Below are 19,155 nucleotides of genomic sequence, written 5' to 3'. Positions count from 1 at the left end.
TTCAGAGCTGGGCACCCAGCCAATAGCCACCGCTCTCCAGCCACCCAGCTCTGAAGGTAGCATAGAAGTAAGGGTGGCAATACCGTGACCCTCCTGCAACTCCCTTTTGGGTCAGGACCCTCAATTTGAGAAATGCTAGTCTCCCCTGTGAAATCTGTATAGTAGAGGGTAAAAGCACACAAAAGACCAGATTTCACTGTCTGTGACGTGTTTTTCATGGCCGTGAATTTGGTAGGGCCCTAGGCATAAATAATAAGGGGATACACAGATAGGAAGAGGAGAATATAGATGGTAAAAGACACATAGGAAGGGAGGAAGGGATGCATAGATAATTCAGCCTGACCGATGGTCTGCTGCCTGACTAGATGCCCGTGATGGAGGCTGAGCAGCAGGAGGAAGATGCAAACACCCCATCTGAAGATGAACCGAAGAGCAAGGCTCACGACTGCCTGCGCTATGCACCCCTCTGGATAGTCCTTGTGCTGTTGGCTGGAGCTGGAGTGCTGACCTGGTATTTCCTAGGTAACAGTTCTATGGTGTTTTGTTCTTTACACTGGTGATCATGTGTCCTAGCAAGGAAGAAGCCGATTTAGATGCCAAAGAGAATCAGTGACTCCTGGACGGGTTGCCATGGGTCACCCATCTGTGCACTGATTCCCTAGGGAGCTAGCTAAGTTCCCCCACCCAGCCAAAGAGCCTTCTGTCCTCCACATCCATGGGTTAAGCTGTCTGTGTCTTTTGTTGTCAGACTACAGACCACGACACTTGGAATCAACCGTCCTGCAGTTCTACTCTGGCAGCCTCCGGATCCTCAATTGTCAGTACTCCCTGGACCTTGGACGGCCAGAATCCAGAGCCTTCTGGACTGAGTCAGCAAAGCTACAGAAGATGGTGAGGGTGGTTTCATGTGTGGGGGCTGAGGCAGGTCAGTGAGTGGGGGAAATGGGCCACAGGTAGTTCTGTGAATGGAAGCCTAAGCAGGTTATACCAAAACGGAGGGGGCTGGGGCACTGGGTGGGTTCCCTGGGAAGTTTGCTGTTGTACTCTTGCTGGCTAGTTATCAGTTGGCATTCTTGTTACAGCTGAGGGAACTTATTCGTGTCACGGACCTAGATCCATATTACAACTCCAGCACAGTATATGCCTTTGGGTGAGTGTTACTTCCACATTTGTTTGCTTTTCAGGACTCTGTCTCTTCTGTCCTATGTGAAAGTTACAGCTAGGTTGTGATCTTGTTCAGTAGCCATATATTCATCAGAGAAAAGCTGCTGCAACCTCCATTCTTACTCCACATGGGCTCTGGATTAGAGCTTATTGAAAAGTGGAATTTCCATCCCAGAGGAAATTCCAATAATTTAACATTGCTTGTCAGCCCATACTCAGATGAAAATCAAAATATCAAAACGTCTCATGGAACGAAAAGTCCAGAAAGAAAATTAATTTGGAAATGTCAAAAGGTTTAGTCTCTGCCTTTTCTTTTGAAAGAATGTTTTGGCATTCTTTGAATCGAAATGTTTCATTTTGTACTGTCAGCACAAAATGAAACACCACCGAGAAAGACCATGATGCATCCTGGGAGATGTAGTTCTGCACAGGGCAGGGCCCGTAAGGGAGAAGTGGAGTAGGAGGGACTTGGACCTACAACTGCCACAGAACACTGTGGTGGCAAGGACAGATGTGGAGATTAGTGTCAACACGATCCTGACATTTTGTTTTGCTTTTCCCAATGGCAAATTACATCAACAGTGATCTTAGCCCACCGAAAATGTCTATTTCAGCAAAAAAAAAAAAAAAAAAAAAACCACACCACAAAAAAAAAAAAACCCAACACCTTCTTCCAGCAGGAGAATGTTTCATTCACATTTTTTCACCCAGGCTTCCCGGCTTGGTCCATTTTCTCTGTCATTCAGCTGACAAACTACCGTGGTTGTGATCTCCTGCAATGTATCAATGGTCCCTGCACAGGATTAAAGGCTCATTCTGATCAGCTGAACAGAGTCTAGAATCAGTCATTTGTCACTACTGGGAGATGGGACATGGAGCCTTAAAGGTCAACATTTTCAATCTATGGCAGCAGCGACCACAAGTCATTTCCACCTGAAGCACATTCAAGTGGATTATAAAAAAAGTTTAATGACCTCATTTTAGTTTCTAGTGGGGCAGGTATCCAGATCATTAAACCCACCATTCCCAGTGGCACAAGATGGCTTCCTCAGCAGAAAGACCAACTATTGAATGGACCATTGATACACTGGCTCTTCTTTTCCACTAAAGGTGGTCTCTCTAGGTCAGGGCTGAGGCACATTGGTGGGGCAGTGTGTTCTGGGACGTTTGCACTGATGTGCCTGATCTGTAACTAAAGAGAGGAGGACATCTGTCTCCAGGGCTGAACTCACTTGAAATGAAAAGGATGAAGGAAATTAATGTGCTATCTCCCTGCTAGGGAGGGGTCCCTGACCTTCTTCTTCTGGTTCGCCCTTCAAGTCCCCAAGAGTCAGCACAAGGAGATGACTGCTGAGAGGGTGAACATGACTCTCTGCAGAGAGCTTCTCGCCAGCGCCAACGGTACAGGCAGACTCTCCTACCAGGCAGAGTACGAGGTTGATCCAGATTCTCTGGTTCTGCTGGGTATGTATCAGCCACCCAAGTGTGACCTAAGCTTTCAGGATCAGGGGCTGAGGCCTATAAGTTGCTGCCAGCAGGCTGAGAGGCTAGGCTGAATGGCATTACTAAAAGGGAAGGAGAGAAGTGTGTTAAAGAGGGGAGAGGAAGGGTGATGAGAGGAAAAAGAGAGGAAGGGTAGGAGTGTAAGCTAGAGGGAAAGGCAGAAGACAGAACAGGACAGGGGAATGAATTACAAATGTTTCCTCCTTGTACACACTTTTCATGAAGTTTGGTTATTCCCCTGAAGAATTATAGACTCATGGAGTAAGAGATGGCAGTGACTGACTAGGTAGCATCTTGTCCTTTCCTCTACCTCCTCCTTCAACTTTGGCAAACTGAGTTGTTCCCTACACTATATGCTTTGTAGCTTTACTCCAATGTCCTAAGCAACTGGGCTTCCATGACGTTCCTTGGGAGACTATTCCACTCTCCGATAGACTGAGAACAGAACTGAATGCAACATACTTAGATTACAGTTGTTTCTGCTTCATGATGCTTGTAATATTTCCATCATTTCAATTCCTTATATTGACTTCAAGATTTTTTTTTTTATCAGTGCACAAAATAGAGATCACGGCTTGTTAAAGTGTCCTGGGAACGAGGTCCTGACAACTGCCCTTGATATTTCAGGTCCTTTTTAGGCCTTGATCCAAAGTCCATTAAGTCAATGGAAAAAAATGCCATTGATGGCACTGGGGTTTGGATCAGGCTTATGGTGTGATTGCTCCCTCCTTGCTGTGTGATGCGATACCTCTGTGCATAGAGCTCACAATGACTGTGTTTGTTTAAATTCTGCCCTATTGCATTGCAAACTCATCTCTAAATTTGCTATCATTGTTACTCCCAGGGTCTCTTTCACTATTGCCAGTTCCAAGTTTCTCATTAAATAATATGTTTCCAACCATTTCCCCCTAGATACATTATTTTGCATTTTCCCCAGATTAATGTTATTTTGGTATATCCCTACCCTATTTCTCACTTCACACAGTCCTTTTCTCTCTGTTCTCATGGCTGTTTTTGAATTTAGTATTGGGGAATGCTTTTTACTCCCTCTTCCAGATCATTAATGAAGATTTTAAATAAGACCAAACCTAACGTCTCACTGAACACCTCTCTCCGTTTAATAAATTGCCATTTATAATTATTTTTTATTTGCAGCTTTTCAGTTTCTGGTGCACTGGGACAGTGCTCACATTCAAGCCAATTTCAATTAAGATTTCATGAAACACATGGCTAATGATTCACTAAAAATCAAGCTATATTGCATCTTCTGCTTTCCCTTTATCCGCTAATTTAGTAATTTAGCAATTGAGTTTGTCAGTACCATTATCTTTTAAAGGTTTTCAGTTTTTTCCTCTCATCCCCTTCACATTTAGGGTCTAAAGTTAGATTTGCTCAATTCTAATTGCCACGATCATCCATTGGGGTTTCCCCATGACGTTTCAAAATGTAATGTCTGTAGTTGAGTAAGATTTGACAGTTTGGGAAGAAGTATGCCTAGCACCTAGAGCAGGGGGCAAAAATCAGGACCCCAGGATTCTATCTCTGGGATAGACACTGCTTTGGCAAATCACTTAATCTAGGTCTTTGTTTACCCATCTGTAAAGTGGGAATAAAATGATAGTTAACAACACTTTCCAACCTCACAGCTTGTTGAGGTGTAATTAATTGACAGCGGTAAAGTGTTTTAAAACCCTCAACCAAATGCTCCTATGTGAAGACGCTTAATATTACTAAATTTGTTAGCTGCCTCTCTATCATAGGGTGCCTATTTTATCAGCCCACCGATTTGTATGTGGTAAGATCGTCCAAGTCTTCCCTCACTTTACTAATAGCTATTTGTAAGCCCGCAATCTCTCTCTAGCCACACGATTTCAGCCCCTTTTCTTTCAGGAACTCGTTTTTATTTCTCCAGAATAAAAATCTATTTAACACAGGTTCAAAAAGATCAATCACATCCTTTCACCCTGACTCAAGGTCTTCTGTAGGAGCCTGTCTACTCCCTATAGGATTACCCTTAGCAGGCCATCTGCCTCGGAATCATATATAATCTGGCCTCTTTTCCCTGCCCTAGGAACTCCTGAAACCACACTCTTCCCACCCCTCAGCAGCCCTCCGCTCAACAAAGCTCTTGCTGGCCTTTATGAGGACCAGGTGATCTACAAGCTATCACCCGATCACTGCCTCTTAGCATGAGCTGGGAGACAGCTGATCAGTCACAGGTGGGGCTGGGCCCAACTCCCCTAAATGGGCCAACCACCCTATGACACTATTTTTTTAAACAGGCTTGTGGATTGTCCTCTCTTTATGTTCCTTTTTAAAGGTACATTTTATAAAGCAGTATCCATTGGGCATCACTCACCGGAGGCCCTGTTCTCTCTCCACCCCTGTCTCTCAGAGACTACAAGAAACTCCCATTGTTTCCAATGAAAAGTTATTCATATCCTGCAACAGGAAGAATAGGGCCCCAGATTTCTTAATTCCCCATAACTGGTTTTCTTGTTAAAGAATCCCTTTGGACTGCAGTATTCTGTTAACCTAGTATTCACTGTGCCAAACTCACATACCTTGTGGTCACTTGTACCAATCCTCCCTATTATCCTCACATTTTCAGGGTTTTTTTTTCCCCCATTCATAACTCTCTTTGACAGCAGATTCAAAGCCCACTGAAGTCAATGGAAAGAATCCTCCTGCCTTTAGGCCCTGAGTGAGAAGAGCCCAATCCCCTTTGGGATTTGGATCCTTCTACCCCCACATCTCTGCTCACCCCAAGGAACTTTCTTTCCACCTAAAGTAAGAGAGAAAGAAGGTGGAAAGTCGGTTGGGTCACAGGCAGGCAGCCAGGGTATAGCCTGGGAGGTGTGGGAACCAAGGCACTTCCCTGGTGTACTAGTGCTTGACAATGAGCACGGTTAGGAGGGGAAGGATAAGACCTGGTGGCCTAGGTTAATGACTGACTTGTGTGGGAAGGAGAGAATATACTTGAGAGAGAACCAGATGATGGGCAAGCAAAGAACGAGAGAGGCTCATGGCAGGCTGAGGCATCATGGGTAAGAGGGACAGGGCCCAGGATAGGCTGGGCAAGGATAGGAGGAATGGGAGCTAGAGGAGGTGACCAAGGTAGATCTTGATAACAGGCATAGGAATGAACGAAGGCACCCAGGGTAGTGCTTGATGGGGGGGGGGGGGGTACCATTGGGCACAGAAAGGAGGAGAGGGGCCCATCCTGCAGCTTAGATTTTAGGTACTACAGATTCTTATGTTTTTGTCTTTTATATATTTCCTTTCCAACAGAATCCAGTGTGAAAGACATAGTAGTGCTGAAATCCACTCGGGGTAGGCCATCCTTTCCCTTGCTTTTTGAGTTCATTTTGTTTGGGGGGATTTGGTGAGGGGCCAGAATTATTGTTTACTGTCCTGAGATGTGAGATCAAGGAAAATGACGGGAAGAGAATTGTATTCACGAAGCACTGATGCTGCACACAGTGAATAACACTTTCAAAAGCACCACTGTGACTTTCAGATCCTCAGAGGTGTTAGGTATTTATCTCAATGGAAGTTAAGCACCGAAGTCTCTTTGAGGATCTGGTCTAAGGTGCCTAAATCACATAGGTACTTTTGAACATTTAACCCAGTATCACAAACTCTCTGGCGAATAGCTGGACATTTGCGCTCAGGCGCTGTGTGTGCATGCATGTGTGCATTTGGAAACGCTCTTCCCTTCGCTTACAGTCCCCCTTCAGAGCCGCCAACCCAAAGAGAATTAGAAGTGTCAGTAGGAGAACAGGCAGCATGTACTGTAAATGGAGGATGGGGCCAGGGGAACAAGGAAAATGAGTCAAACAGAAGAGAAATAGGAGAGTGAGAGTTTGCCTAGAAGAAGGGGATAATTAACATGGAGTTAGCTAGTGAGAGGGGATTGGTGTCATGGGGAGGAACTAGGGTAAAGCGTGACAGTAAACTGAAATTACTGGGAGGAACTGGGCTAACCCAGAACCTAACCCTGTAGTAGGGGTTTGTATTGGTCATCATTAGGGTATCTTGTTGGTAAGAGCCCCTTCTGACACTCAGCTAACAGCACTCTGGGGTTCTGTTTGTCTCATGGATTCAGGTTGCTACAGGTACAGCCACATCAGGGCAGAGGAAGTCTTCAGGCTGAAGGGCCCTGACTACTTGGCCTCCAGTTGTCTTTGGCACCTCCGTGGTCCCAAAGGCCACATGATCAAACTACGTCTGGAGTGGACCCTCCCAGAGTGCAGGGACCGGCTGGCCATGTATGATGCGGCTGGGCCACTGGAGAACCATCTCATCACCTCGTAGGTAGCTTTCGTATGACACTGATATCAAATACAGTGAGTGGTAGGAAGGAGGTCAGTCAGATCCTTAGCTAGTATAAATTGATGTAGCTGCACTGACTTGAGTGTAACTCTGCTGATTTTACACCAGCTGAAGATCTGGCTCTAAGATTCCTTAGGAATGGGGTCTGGCACAAATTAAGATGAGAGGGAGAAGTAGGGCTCCTGAAGGGTCTAAAATAACTGATTTATGGATGAGAGGTTGGTCCCTCTTCTGGCGTGCCACCTGGTGCACTGCGGTTCCACTGAGCCCATGCGTACCACCAGCCTAGGCTCCCTCACCCTGTCCTGCTGCACACACACAGGTAGGGACACACCCAGCTGCAAACAGACACAGAGATCAGCTCTGTGTGGGAAGACTCAGTTCAGGGATTGCCCAGCACTCAGGTGCACACACCCTCTGGAGTGTAAACCCAAAATTATATTGCCTTGCACTGTGGAGAGATCTATATAGCATAAGGTCATGAAATTCACCCTCCACATTGAAAGGGGGAAAAGATATGCTCAGCTTTTTGCCCTCCCCATTATGAATTACACAAACTGGTTATAGAACACACAACACCAAAAAAACCCCCAAGTGCACTAACTATAAAAGGTAGATTTTAAGTGATTATAAGGGATAGCAAACAGATCAAAGCAGATTACTGAGCAAATAAAACACACGCAACCTAAGCTTAATATACTAAATTAACTAGTTAATAGTAGCACATTCTCACCCTAAATGTTGTTTCATGCAGATTAGAGTTTCTTGAAAGTAAGCTGCACTGCTTGCAGCTTAAATCTCCAGGTATTCCTTCCACAGGCTAGACCTTTCTCACCTGCGCTCCCTGCCTCACAGCTTGGTTCCTTTGTTTCTTCAGGTGTTTGCAGCAGTCTTCCTTCTTGGGCAGGGAGGCAGTGAAGAACCACCAAGATTAACTCACTTCCCAGCCTTAAATAGGATTTGCACATGGCAGGAATCCCTTTTTCCCAGTTTGACCCCCACCCCCTCCTAGTGGAAAAATACCAGCAGTCCAAGATGGTGTCCAGTATTAGGTGACATGAATACATGACCCTGCAGTGTCAAAGCAGCTTCCCAGGAAACTTCTCAGGAAGGAGGGAGATTAGTATCTTTAAAGTCCTATTGTCCTTCCTAATGGCCCATCCAGGCTGATTGCACACTGACTGGTGAGTGATCCCCAAGCGTAAACAGTTGTAATTGTTATAGTCAATATTCCTAACTTCAGATACAGAAAGGATATATGCATACAAATGGAAAGGTTATGATTTACTGTATATGATTATCCAATGATACCTCACATGATCCATTTTGCATAAAATACATCTTAGTTATGCCATATTCCTATCATAAGCATCTCTCTAAGAAGAATATGGGGCATAGTGTCACAAGGGGGAACCCATGGTCTCAGAGTCCTCATGAAGGTGGTCTGGTTTGAGACAAGATGAAGATCCTAACAAGGGGGTGTGGACATGTTCCCCCACCCTGATCTGAGCCCTTTTCTCTGTGCTATACCTTGATTTGGTGACTAGGTCCAGAGCTTCAAAGGTATTTAGGCTCCTAATGTTCATTGATTTTAATGAAAGTCAGAAGCCTAAACACCTTTGAAGATCTGGGCCTTAGTGTCTAGCAACATACTGAAGTTATTAGAGGTCTGAATAATCTCATCCCTTCTCTCCCCTCCGTCTCTTACCACCACTTCACTCCTCTCCTTTCCTCACTGCTTTTACTCATTCCCATCCTCTTTCACACTTCCTGCTCTCTTTCCTCTCAGATTCTATGGCTGCAGCCGTCAGGAGCCCATGGTGGAAGTCCTTTCTTCGGGCCACGTCATGTCCGTGGTATGGAAGAAAGCGATGTACAGCTACTACGATCCTTTCATCCTCACTGCCCAGGCTGTGCCCTCTAAAGGTGAGGAAGGCTGGAGGGAAAGCGTGGAGAATGAAGGAGCTGGGAGAGCTCACACAGTGCAGACCCCTTGTCAGTTAGCCTCACACGTATTCTGCAGGTCACTTCACCCACTATCACAAGACACTCCTCCACTGAGATGGAATATGGCAGCTGTTTCACAGCACACAGAACCACCACACAATGGCTTGGAATAGAAATTCATTAGAGATTGTGAGGCACTTAGATGCTCCAGTGATGGCAGCCAAAAAAAAGTGAGGAGTCCTGCATTCAGCTAAAGTCACAGGGGAATTTAGGTCAGCAGAAGGACTCCTATTCGAAATTGGCCAAGAGAAGGAGGTTAACAACCTTAATTTGCACAAAGTGCCATGGGAACTTTAATAACCATGAGCGGTCAGGGCTTGGGTTGCCAAGTCAACTGACAGAAGGCCACACTAATGTCTCAGTAACCCCTAATGCCAGGCTGGAGCAATGGCACAGGGTCAGAGGGAAGAGCACTGCCGGTTACAGCAGCAACACTGCTTTGGACACTTCTCTGTTGTGTCTCCCAAGCTAATACAAGCCAGGCTTGACCCCGGCTTAGCTCATGAGATCACAGCTTGTAGCCTTTCCCAGTTGGGCTTTCCTCTTTTTTCAGACATTTACTCATTTTTGTGGTATACCCACTGCCCTTTTCTCTAGCTCTGGTCTCTTGGCATCTCCTGCACTATGATCCTTCACCCTATTGTCCCCAGCTCTTCCCGACGTGTACGCACTGTGGGAAGGTGGCATAGCAATGAAGGAAGCCAAGCAGGCAACCACACCTGCAGTTGATTGTCTCTGTGGTCTGCTTCTGAGGAGCCCCCCTCGTCAGGAAGTAGCTCCCCTGGGATGTTTCTGGTGCTCCCAGTGAACCCAGCTGGGAAAGCATGATGTTGGTCCCCCAGAGACCACAGACCACGAGCACAGCAAACAGCTTCATGGGTCTCTAGCAAATGCGTAGCCTGCATCTTCCTCCATTCTTCTCTTGCGGGTGAGGCATGTCCCTTTTTTCTGAGGATCCAGTTTTCCCAGCTGATGTGTGTGTGCGCCGGGGGGGTGTCTGTGTTTTCAGACTGCCAGGTGAATCTAACGCTGCAGGGAGGCCTGGAACTACAGGGGAAGATCAACACTCCACACTACCCGAGCTACTACTCGCCCAACACACAGTGCACCTGGCTCATGACGGTGAGCCCCCCCCCCGTGGCCCCTCCTCTTTCTCTAGCCAAACCTTTCCACAGTAGTGGCTTTGGACAGAGCGCCAGGGCACCTTTTCCCCTACACCACTGCTCCGTGGCAATGCCCTCTCCACTCAGACTCAAGTGACGTGTGGGCGGGGGAGGGGGTTGAGTGCCCTGCACAGTTTCATCTCTGCAGACCCTACAGCAGAGAGTCTCAAACAGAAGGTCATGAGATCACAGCCACCCAGCTCTTCCTGTAATGCTAAATGGGAGGGAGTCCCCGCTAGATGGGAGGAAGGTTGGAAGGCGGGGCGGGGGGGGAGGGGACGGGAAGAGATTTCCTGTAAGGAAACGGCTGGGAATCATTGCCTTACAATATTTCCAATTCTGACTCTGGCTCCCAATGAACCGACTCTTGGGGCTCTCAGCCTAGATCTCCACCCTGGACTTGTGACTATCAAACTCACTAGGCAGTCACCGTCTGTTCTTCAAATCCGGCCCGTCTCAGTTCAACCAAGACCCAGCATTAGAGTAGCAGGGATGAGGAGAGAGGTGCATTGGCACAGCTTGGTGCAAGGCTCCAGGACTGGAGCAGCAGGGTTCCTGCAGGTCAGGGCTGAGGTGCTTTGGCAGGGCTGGAAGTAGGATCTAGGGCTGGAACAGCCAGCTGTGATGGTGCAATGGGAAAGGTGTTTAGGAGGAGGTAGGAGTGGTCTAGCAGGGGGTGTTGGAGACCATGACTGAGGGGCCCTGGCAGAGGTCTTGGAGGCAGGCCTGGAATGACTGAGGGCGCCACACTTCAGGATTAAGGTGGTGGCCATAGGGGGCAGTGGCCTGGTGCCTGTGTAGACTGTGCCTAACTCTTGCCAGCTTGGCACTGTGTGAATTCACTGCTCTCCCATTTGCGTTCATTCTGCCCCTTTCATGCCAACGGGTCCCATTTGGTTGGCTGGAAACAGCTTGCTACTGCTCTCTCATCTCTGTTCTTGGACCACTCTCCACGCAGGTCCCATCTCTCGACTACGGAGTTGTCCTATGGTTCGATGCCTACACACTGAGGAGACAGAAGTATGATCTGCTGTGTACTCAAGGCCAGTGGATTATTCAGAACAGAAGGTCTGTGCTCATGTTCTTGCTGGATTGTCACTCTCCATCTCCAACCCCAGATTACTTCTCCATGAGTCTGAATTCGCCCCCAGACCTCCGGTTTAGCCAGTCCCCAGGTCTGCTAGGAAACATTTGCCAGCTCTAACTTCTATCTTCTTGCTCCCACTCAGTCATTTGATCTGTGCTATTAACTGTAACAGCTACTACTGTGCTGATGGCACTCAGTTGTCCATATCTTTTTCAATACTCTAGTAACTCCTCCTTGTCCACTGACTCTGCCTATCTTGATCAAGTCAGTGTATTGCTTTGCCTCAGCTTCCTTCAGAAAAGCATCTCAGAGAGAGAGACGTGCTTCTTTTGGGCAAAGGCAACATCCTCAAACCTCTCCAATGTCGCTATCAACTTTCCTTCTTCCTCGTGCTGTGTAAAGCAGATTGTCTTGTTTCCCCCACTTTGTGCAGCCCTGGCGTCCTCCCACACCTCCTGTGTTTGCAAATGTGCCTATCACCACCTCTGCAGTATCGTCTGTGTGCTACTGCCTCAAATCCTCCTCCGCACAAATCTGCCTCCGAGTCTCTGCCTCTTCTTGCTTTGCCTATTAAAAAACTCCCTTCTATAAAGACTTCTCTACGGCGTCCCTAAGCCCAGCTGCCATCATGCACTGACTGCCGCTGCCCACTTTCTCCCACGTACAAAGAAGCACAGCCACTGCACTGCCATCCTCAGACCCCTCCAGCTGGCTCCACTTTCATTTCAGGAGCCTGTTCAAAATTGTGCTCTTATTTTAAAACCCTGTTTGGGCCTTTTCCAACCTACCATGCAGACCTTGTCTCTGCTGCTCACCTGACCTCAGCCACCTCTGTCTTTGGACCCGATCCAGGGAATTGTTCCAATGACCTCAGACTCTCCACTATGGGTCTCACAGCCTAGCATCAGCAACAGCTGTCTTGTATGTCTCCAACTTCCACTCTATTTGCATCCCTTCCTTGCATGTACTTTTTCCTTCTTTTCTCCCTAGTCCAACCTCCCTAACTCTTATTTAACCATGTGAAGATCTAGGACATGAGTTCATAGGAAAGACAATATAGAAATAGCATTGGATTAGACAGCACAAATTCTGCTCTTACCCAGACAGGGCTAAATCAGGATTAATGCCTCCAAAGTAGATGGAATCATTCTGGATTTATGCCGAGGTAGCAGAGCAGAATTTGGGCCTGTGGACTGTGTATAAAATATGGCCTTTTTGCAGAAGGACACCCATGACACCAATTCCCTATGCCTGGTTTGTGTTACCAAGTGCATAATATTCTCCCCAAAGCCGTTCAGTCCGGAACATCCAGAACCATTACACATGTCTCTCACAAACTTTAAGTGGTGTTTACTTCCGCCATCATTTCAAATTCTCCCCATCGCACCCTTAGCATGTCTCTTTTCCTTTCCCTCCATCAGTCTCTAGGGCTGCTTCCTCACACATTTCATTTTCTCTGGGCACTCGGGGCTAGCCCCTGATCTTGGTTATACTAGTGTAAAACCAGTGATGTCTCCGGAGTTGCTCTGGCCCCAGGACGTTCCAGTCAAGTAGCTAAGTGCTGGTGCAGTGGAGAGCAGAGCGTGGTGCTGGATGGCCTGTCTGCTGAAAAAGCCGGGCTTCCCCTGCATTTCCAGGAGCATCACCACTCTACATCCCCAAAACATACAGAAAGTGTTTCCCCATCTCTGCTATCCCAGTCCTTGTGGTTCTCTCCTTCTCATGGAGCAGACCCCAATTCCCAAGTGCCATGGAACCTTCCTGCCCCAACACCCTTTTCCCTTGATGATCACATTTTTTCTCCTTCATACAAACTCTTGGATATCCTGCCTGTACTTCTCTATCAGGTTGTGTGGCCTGCGGACCCTGCAAGCCTATGCTGAGCGAATTCCTGTTGTGTCCTCTACCGGCATCACCATCAGCTTCACCTCTCAGATCTCCCTAACCGGACCCGGAGTGCAGGCTGCCTACAGCCTCTATAACCAATCGGATCGTGAGTACGGGGCTTCTTATAGATTAGAGACACTGACTGAGAATGTAGTCTGCATCTTTCACTGCTACCCAGTCACCAGCAGCTTTCTCAAGCTCCTGGCACGTGTTGAGAGCCACACATGCCAAGTCCTAGATACAAGCTCACCTATAGGTACAGATGCACGTTACCCTCATGAATGTGTGCGCACACACCACTCTGAACCATGGACACAAACACACAACACTTGATCATATGCACAGCTCACAGAGGTACTGAGGGACCGTACACCTAGGTACAGGTAGACTCACCTCTGCCTCTGTATTACTGAGCTGGCCTTGGAATTAGATGCCTAAGCTTATTTTAATTTGAAATGACTGTTTCAATCACAAAGGCTCCTGGAGAGTTATTTCCTGCTTTCCCTTGAAATCCGTGTGTGTGTGTGAGAGAGAGAAACAAAGCCTGACACACGCACACACACTCTCTCTCCAAGTCTTTCTTGTCTCACTGTGCAGTACTTGGCAGGGTGCACGGTCCCTCTCTGCATACTCCCTGAATGTCATGGGGACACCTCTTTCACGTCCCTGACCAGCGTTTTGTAACAGCCCCCAGGGAATCTATCCCAGTATTCCACCCAGCATCATGCCTGGTGTGGCAGGATGTAATAACAGTGTAGCCCCCAGGAGTTCTGGTGACAGATTGCTCTTGATTTCCTGGACCCTGTCATATGACCTGCATTGGTTACAAACTTTCAATACCCCCATTGCCTAGCCAGGGTGTGCATGCATGGATTCCAGGGGCTGCCATTACACAGGACTTTGGAAACATGCAAGCACTGAGCAAACATCCCTGGAGAGCTGGCAAGGTCAATAGCGCTTGTAGGCACACACTTTCGAGCCTCAGTGTTTTGCTTTTAGGAGGTCCTGTAAGGGGGACTAAACATTCCCTTGTGATTCTTTTTAGCCTGTCCTGGGGAGTTCCTCTGTTCTGTCAATGGACTGTGCGTCCCAGCCTGTGACGGGATCAAAGACTGCCCCAATGGACTGGACGAGAGGAACTGTGGTGAGTCGTCATCCATTATTTCTACCCCCTGTCACTCCTCAGAGATTTTCAGCCCAGTTCAACCCTCTCCTGCACAAAGGAGTGGGTCTCCATGGTCCAAATCCAACTCTCTAACAGGGGATCTCTGGGGGAGACAGGAGAACCCCACAGAGACTTCACTGCATCAGTCAGGGGGGTGAAAGTAACAAAGGCATTGGCCTGGTTACATGCAGGCAGTCAATCTTCAGTCCACCAGAATCATACTGCTTCAGTCTGTTAGGAAGTGAGACTGAAAGCTCAAAGCACACCAGGCTCCTCCATGCACTCTCGAGGCCATATATCCCACAGATACAGTTGGCCCCAGAAAATGGGGCAGTAGAAACAGTTTCCATACGCCAAGATCTACAAGTTCCTCAAATAAATCAGTGTCCAACCTGCAGCACTCCTCTACCCCCGCACTGCTAGTAGAGTGCATGCCATGACCACGAAGGTAGTTTTCCAAGGATGAGGCTCACCCGTTGCACTGCAGGTGTGCTGACCCCTGCAATTTCCCCAAATGCGGGAAACTTGACTGCATAATTTGTGGTAGTGGGGTACTGCATTCACACTCCCCTGAAAACAAACCCCCCCCAAAAAACTACACTCCTCTCTCCCACCACAGCTCTGCCAGTGATCCTCAGTCCTGGCCTACAGCCCCACCTGCTGTTCTAGGCCTGAGTGTCCCACACTGCTCTGCCAACACACCACAGTCTTGGCCACCCATAATATATATAGTGCTTGCACAGTAGAGCTCTGTGTGAGAGTACTCTACTCACCACTGGATAGTGCTGCCTGCTGGCCATTCTGGGTATTAGCTCCATCAGGCCAACACCCTTTCCTGCAGTTGCACTCCATCTCTCTCTTTCAGTCAACCCAGGAGCTACTGCTTCCTCTTCATGACTTGGCCCTCCATCCAGTTCACTAAGATCTTTCTCTTCCAGGGTAGTCTTTCAAAATCTCTCCACAAGCAGCATCAGGCAGTCCTCACACTGCTGCCCTGACTAAGTCATTCCTACACTGACTCCGGCAGTCTTTGTATCCACTGCCCTTAACCGTGCCATTCTGCAGTGGATGGTAGGAGAACCCAGGCCCACCCTCTACTCTGGGTTCCAGTCCAGGGCCCTGTAGTGAAGTAGTTAAGATGGGCATCTCCACCACCTTACTGCTCTCAGCCCTAGACTTCTGCCTACTGTGCTTCTTCTCCCCCTTCTTTCTCCTTTACCTCAGGGAGAGGGATTGCAGGCTTCCTCCCTGTTGTCCTCACACACTGCTGCCGGCCTTGTGTCTTTATAGATGCCCCACCTGTTCCCTCACAGGTGAGCTTCCTTCTAATTAGCTCCCTCCACACAGCTTAAAGCACTGTTGTTTGCAGTTTAATTGGCTGATTGGGCCCACTTGGCCTAATTCAGCTCTGGCAGGGCCAGTGTGGGGAGTACCCCCCCTCCCCCCACAAACTCTTTGTATTGTCAAACCACTTGCAAATATCACCTAATTAACTCTCACAGCTGCCCTGGGAAGTATTCTTAGTATTACTACAGATGGCAGGGGGGGGGGAGGGAACAGAGAGGAAATTTAGATTATTTGCCCAGGGCCACCCAGTAAATCAGTGGCAGGATTGGCACTAGAACTCTGGCATTCTTGGTCTCATGCCCTGAGGATAGGATTAGGAGCTATGTGCCTCTATGCAATGCTGCCCATGCCTGTTAGTCCTGGCATGCAACAGTCCCTCCCATGAAACTCACAGTCCTGTGCTCACAGGAACATAAGAATCACAGTGCTGGGTCTCACAGGGCTCTAGTTACCCCAGTATCTGGTCTCGGACCATGGCCAGCACCAGATGATTCAAAAGGAGGTGCAGAAAACCTTATTGTGGAAAGTTATTGACTAAACCTGTCCATGGAGGAAGTTTCTTTCTAAATCCATCAGTTAGTGCTTGATTCGAAGCAGGAGGGTTTGTTATCTCTAGTTGTGTCCTCCCCGGTGTCTTATGTAGCTGTGGATGTTCTCATTCTCTAAATGTCTAATCCTTTTTAGAACCCTATTAAGATGAATTCAAACTAGAACAGGTGCAGAGAAAGGCTATGAGGATGATATGAGGAATGGAAAACCTGCCTCATGAGAGGAGACTCAAGGAACTTGGCTTGTATTGCTTAACCAAACGAAGGCTGAGGGGAAATATGATTGCTCTCTGTAAATACATCAGAGGGATAAACACCCGGGAGGGAGAGGAGTTATTTAAAATTAAAGGCCAATGTTGGCAATAAGAACAAATGAATATAAAATGTTCATCAATACGTTTAGGCTTGAAATTAGATGAAGGTTTCTAACCATCAGAGTGATGTTCTGGAACAGCCTTCCAAGGGCAGTAGTGCTGGGGGGGGGGGGTAGAGGGGAAACATAACAGGTTTCAAGATTGATCTTGATAAATTTACAGGGGGGGAAACAGTATGATGAGACTGCCGTGACGGTTATTAGCAAATATCTCCAAAGGCTAGTGATGGGACCCTAGATGGGGAAGGCCCTGCATTGCTACAGAGCATTCTCTCCCAGGTTTCTGGGCTGGTGATTCTCGCCACATGTTCAGGGTTTAACTGATTGCCATTTTGGGGGTTGGGAAGGAATTTTCCCCCAGGTTATATTGTCAGAGATCGGGGCCGGGGGGGATCACCTTCCTCTGCAGCGTGCGGAACGGGTCACCTGCAGATTTTAAGTAGTGTAAATGGTGGATTCTCTGTAACTTGACGTTTTTAAAATCAAGATTTGAGGACTCCAATAACTCAACCAGAGATTAAGGGCCAATTATTGGAGTGTGTGGGTGAGGTTCTGTGGCCTGTGATGTGCAGGTGGTCAGACTAGATGATCCTGATGGCCCCTTTTGGCCTTAAAGTCTGTGAGTTCTTGGCCTCAGTGATATCTTGTGGCTGTGAGTTCCACAGGCTAATTATGAGTTGGCTGTAAAAAGACAGTATTTCTTTTTTCAGTTCCAAATGTGCTGCATTTCAGTTTCATTCAATGTCTCTGTGTCGTTGTATTATTAAAATGGATAAATAGAAGCAACCCGATTTACCTTCTCTACCACGTTCATTGTCCTGTGTGCCTGTCAAGCCCCCTCCTTTTCATCTCATCTCTAAAGCAAACAGCCCTAGTCTTTTAAATCTCTGTTTTTATTATTCCAGATTTTTCCAGGCCTCTAATCTGAACTCCTTGTGTTAATTATTACATAAATAATAAATATATTGAGGCAGTGCCTGGAGGCCCCAGCCCCATTGAGTTTGGGTCTGTTCATACAAGCGTAGCAAGCAGACAGTCCCTGCCCCCAAAGGACTTATAATCTAATGATAAGACAAAAGACAACAGGTAGATGCAACAAACAGCAAGGGGAGCACAAGGTAACAGTGAGCCGACCGTAATACATGTCATGTGCTGTGGCCAGTGCTTACCAGTGCCTGAGCCACTGTTGAGTGTTTTGCAGGCAGCGTGACAAAGGTGGGCTTAAGGAAGGATTTGAAGATGTGTAGTGTAGTGGCTTTGTGGTCTTCTAGTTTTGTTGTAGATGGGCTAACCAGGACTGGGTACAGTATTCCAAGTGAAGAGGCACCTTTGATTTATAGAACAACATTAGAATATTTTCAGTATTACTCTCATTCCTATTCCTGATAGATCCGGACTCTTTGCTTGTCTTTTTAGGGTATGTCCACACTGCATGCTAAGCCCAGGCTATACCTCAGGTTTGAGCCAAGTCCCCCTTCCATCCACGCACAAATCAGTCTGACTTGGGTCAGCAAATACTCAGGACCTGGGTCTTAAGACCATGCTGGGGGGTGGTTTAGTGTCTGAGTCCTGCTGTGACTCAGATCCAGGCCCTGTCATTTTGATGTGTAGATGCAGCTGAAGCCACAGACCCGATTCAGAATGTCTGCGTAGTGCAGTGTGGACACATTAGCACGGCTCAGACACCTGCGTCCAGCAATTGTAAGCCCAGGTTTATAATGCGGCGTGGACACTCAAGCGCAGGTTTGGTAACACCAAGTCCACAAGCCCAGGTCCCACCGACCTGGCACTACAATGCAGTGTAGACATACCCTTTGAGCCTGGCTGTATGTGGAATGGAAGCTTTCAATAAGCTATTTAGGGTGACATCCAAGACTTTTTCCTGCATGGTTAGTGAATTTAAAACAGATCAAGTTTTTTATTCCTAGATGCATTACTGAGCATTTGTTAACAATTTCTTTAATCTGCTAATGAGCTGCCCTCTGAAATTCGCTGCAGTCTTCTCTAGTCTTGACTAACCAAAATAATTTTGCAGCAGCTGCGAATGTTGCCACCTCACTGCGCTCTTTTCCCTCAATTATTAATGAATATATTAAACACCAGTCCTAGCATGGAACCTTGGGCATGCCACTCTCTTCCGCAGGGCCTGATGAAATTCATCCTAAAGTGATTGCTTCAGCTAGTTCTGTAATCTCAGAACTGTTAGTAATTATCTTTGAGAATGTATGGAGGACAGGTGAGGACCCAGAGGGCTGGAGAAGGGCAAACAGTACTTATCTTTAAAAGGGGGAACAAAGAGGATCCCAGGAATTATAGACTAGTCAGCCTAACTTTAATACCTGGAAAGATACTGGAACACATTATTAAACAATCAATTTGTAAGCACCTAGAGGATAATAGGATTATGAGGAATAGCCAGCATAGATTTGTCAAGAACAAATCATGCCAAACCAAATTAATTTATTTCTTGACAAGGTTACTGGCCTAGTGGATAAGCTGTGGACATGGTATATCTTGATTTTAGTAAGGCTTTTGACACAGTCCCACATGACAGTCTCATCTAGGGAAATATGAAT

General features: G+C 47.2%; 1 protein-coding gene and 1 non-coding gene across 2 annotated transcripts in view; both read left to right on the top strand.

Annotated features, from left to right (window-relative positions):
- The first annotated feature begins 237 nt into the window (after positions 1-237).
- TMPRSS6 (transmembrane serine protease 6) overlaps positions 238-19,155 on the top strand; it is a 32,616-nt gene continuing 13,698 nt past the window's right edge. Inside the window, exons 1-11 of the mRNA XM_007062669.4 lie at positions 238-522; positions 749-891; positions 1,083-1,150; positions 2,444-2,628; positions 5,959-6,000; positions 6,776-6,980; positions 8,792-8,928; positions 10,019-10,131; positions 11,131-11,240; positions 13,107-13,252; positions 14,192-14,290. Of these exons, the coding sequence (XP_007062731.2) occupies positions 366-522; positions 749-891; positions 1,083-1,150; positions 2,444-2,628; positions 5,959-6,000; positions 6,776-6,980; positions 8,792-8,928; positions 10,019-10,131; positions 11,131-11,240; positions 13,107-13,252; positions 14,192-14,290 (1,405 nt within the window). The 5' untranslated portion in view covers positions 238-365. The remainder of the gene's footprint in view (positions 523-748; positions 892-1,082; positions 1,151-2,443; positions 2,629-5,958; positions 6,001-6,775; positions 6,981-8,791; positions 8,929-10,018; positions 10,132-11,130; positions 11,241-13,106; positions 13,253-14,191; positions 14,291-19,155) is intronic.
- Positions 14,725-14,884, top strand: LOC114020145. The gene has a single exon (XR_003565035.2). It is a non-coding gene; the product is annotated as a U1 spliceosomal RNA (small nuclear RNA).

Source organism: Chelonia mydas, chromosome 1 (assembly GCF_015237465.2).
Source record: "Chelonia mydas isolate rCheMyd1 chromosome 1, rCheMyd1.pri.v2, whole genome shotgun sequence".
In the NCBI taxonomy this organism is placed as follows: domain Eukaryota; kingdom Metazoa; phylum Chordata; order Testudines; family Cheloniidae; genus Chelonia; species Chelonia mydas.
The sequence above is the reverse complement of the archived record's forward strand: the minus strand, read 5'-3'. Positions and strand labels throughout refer to the sequence as shown.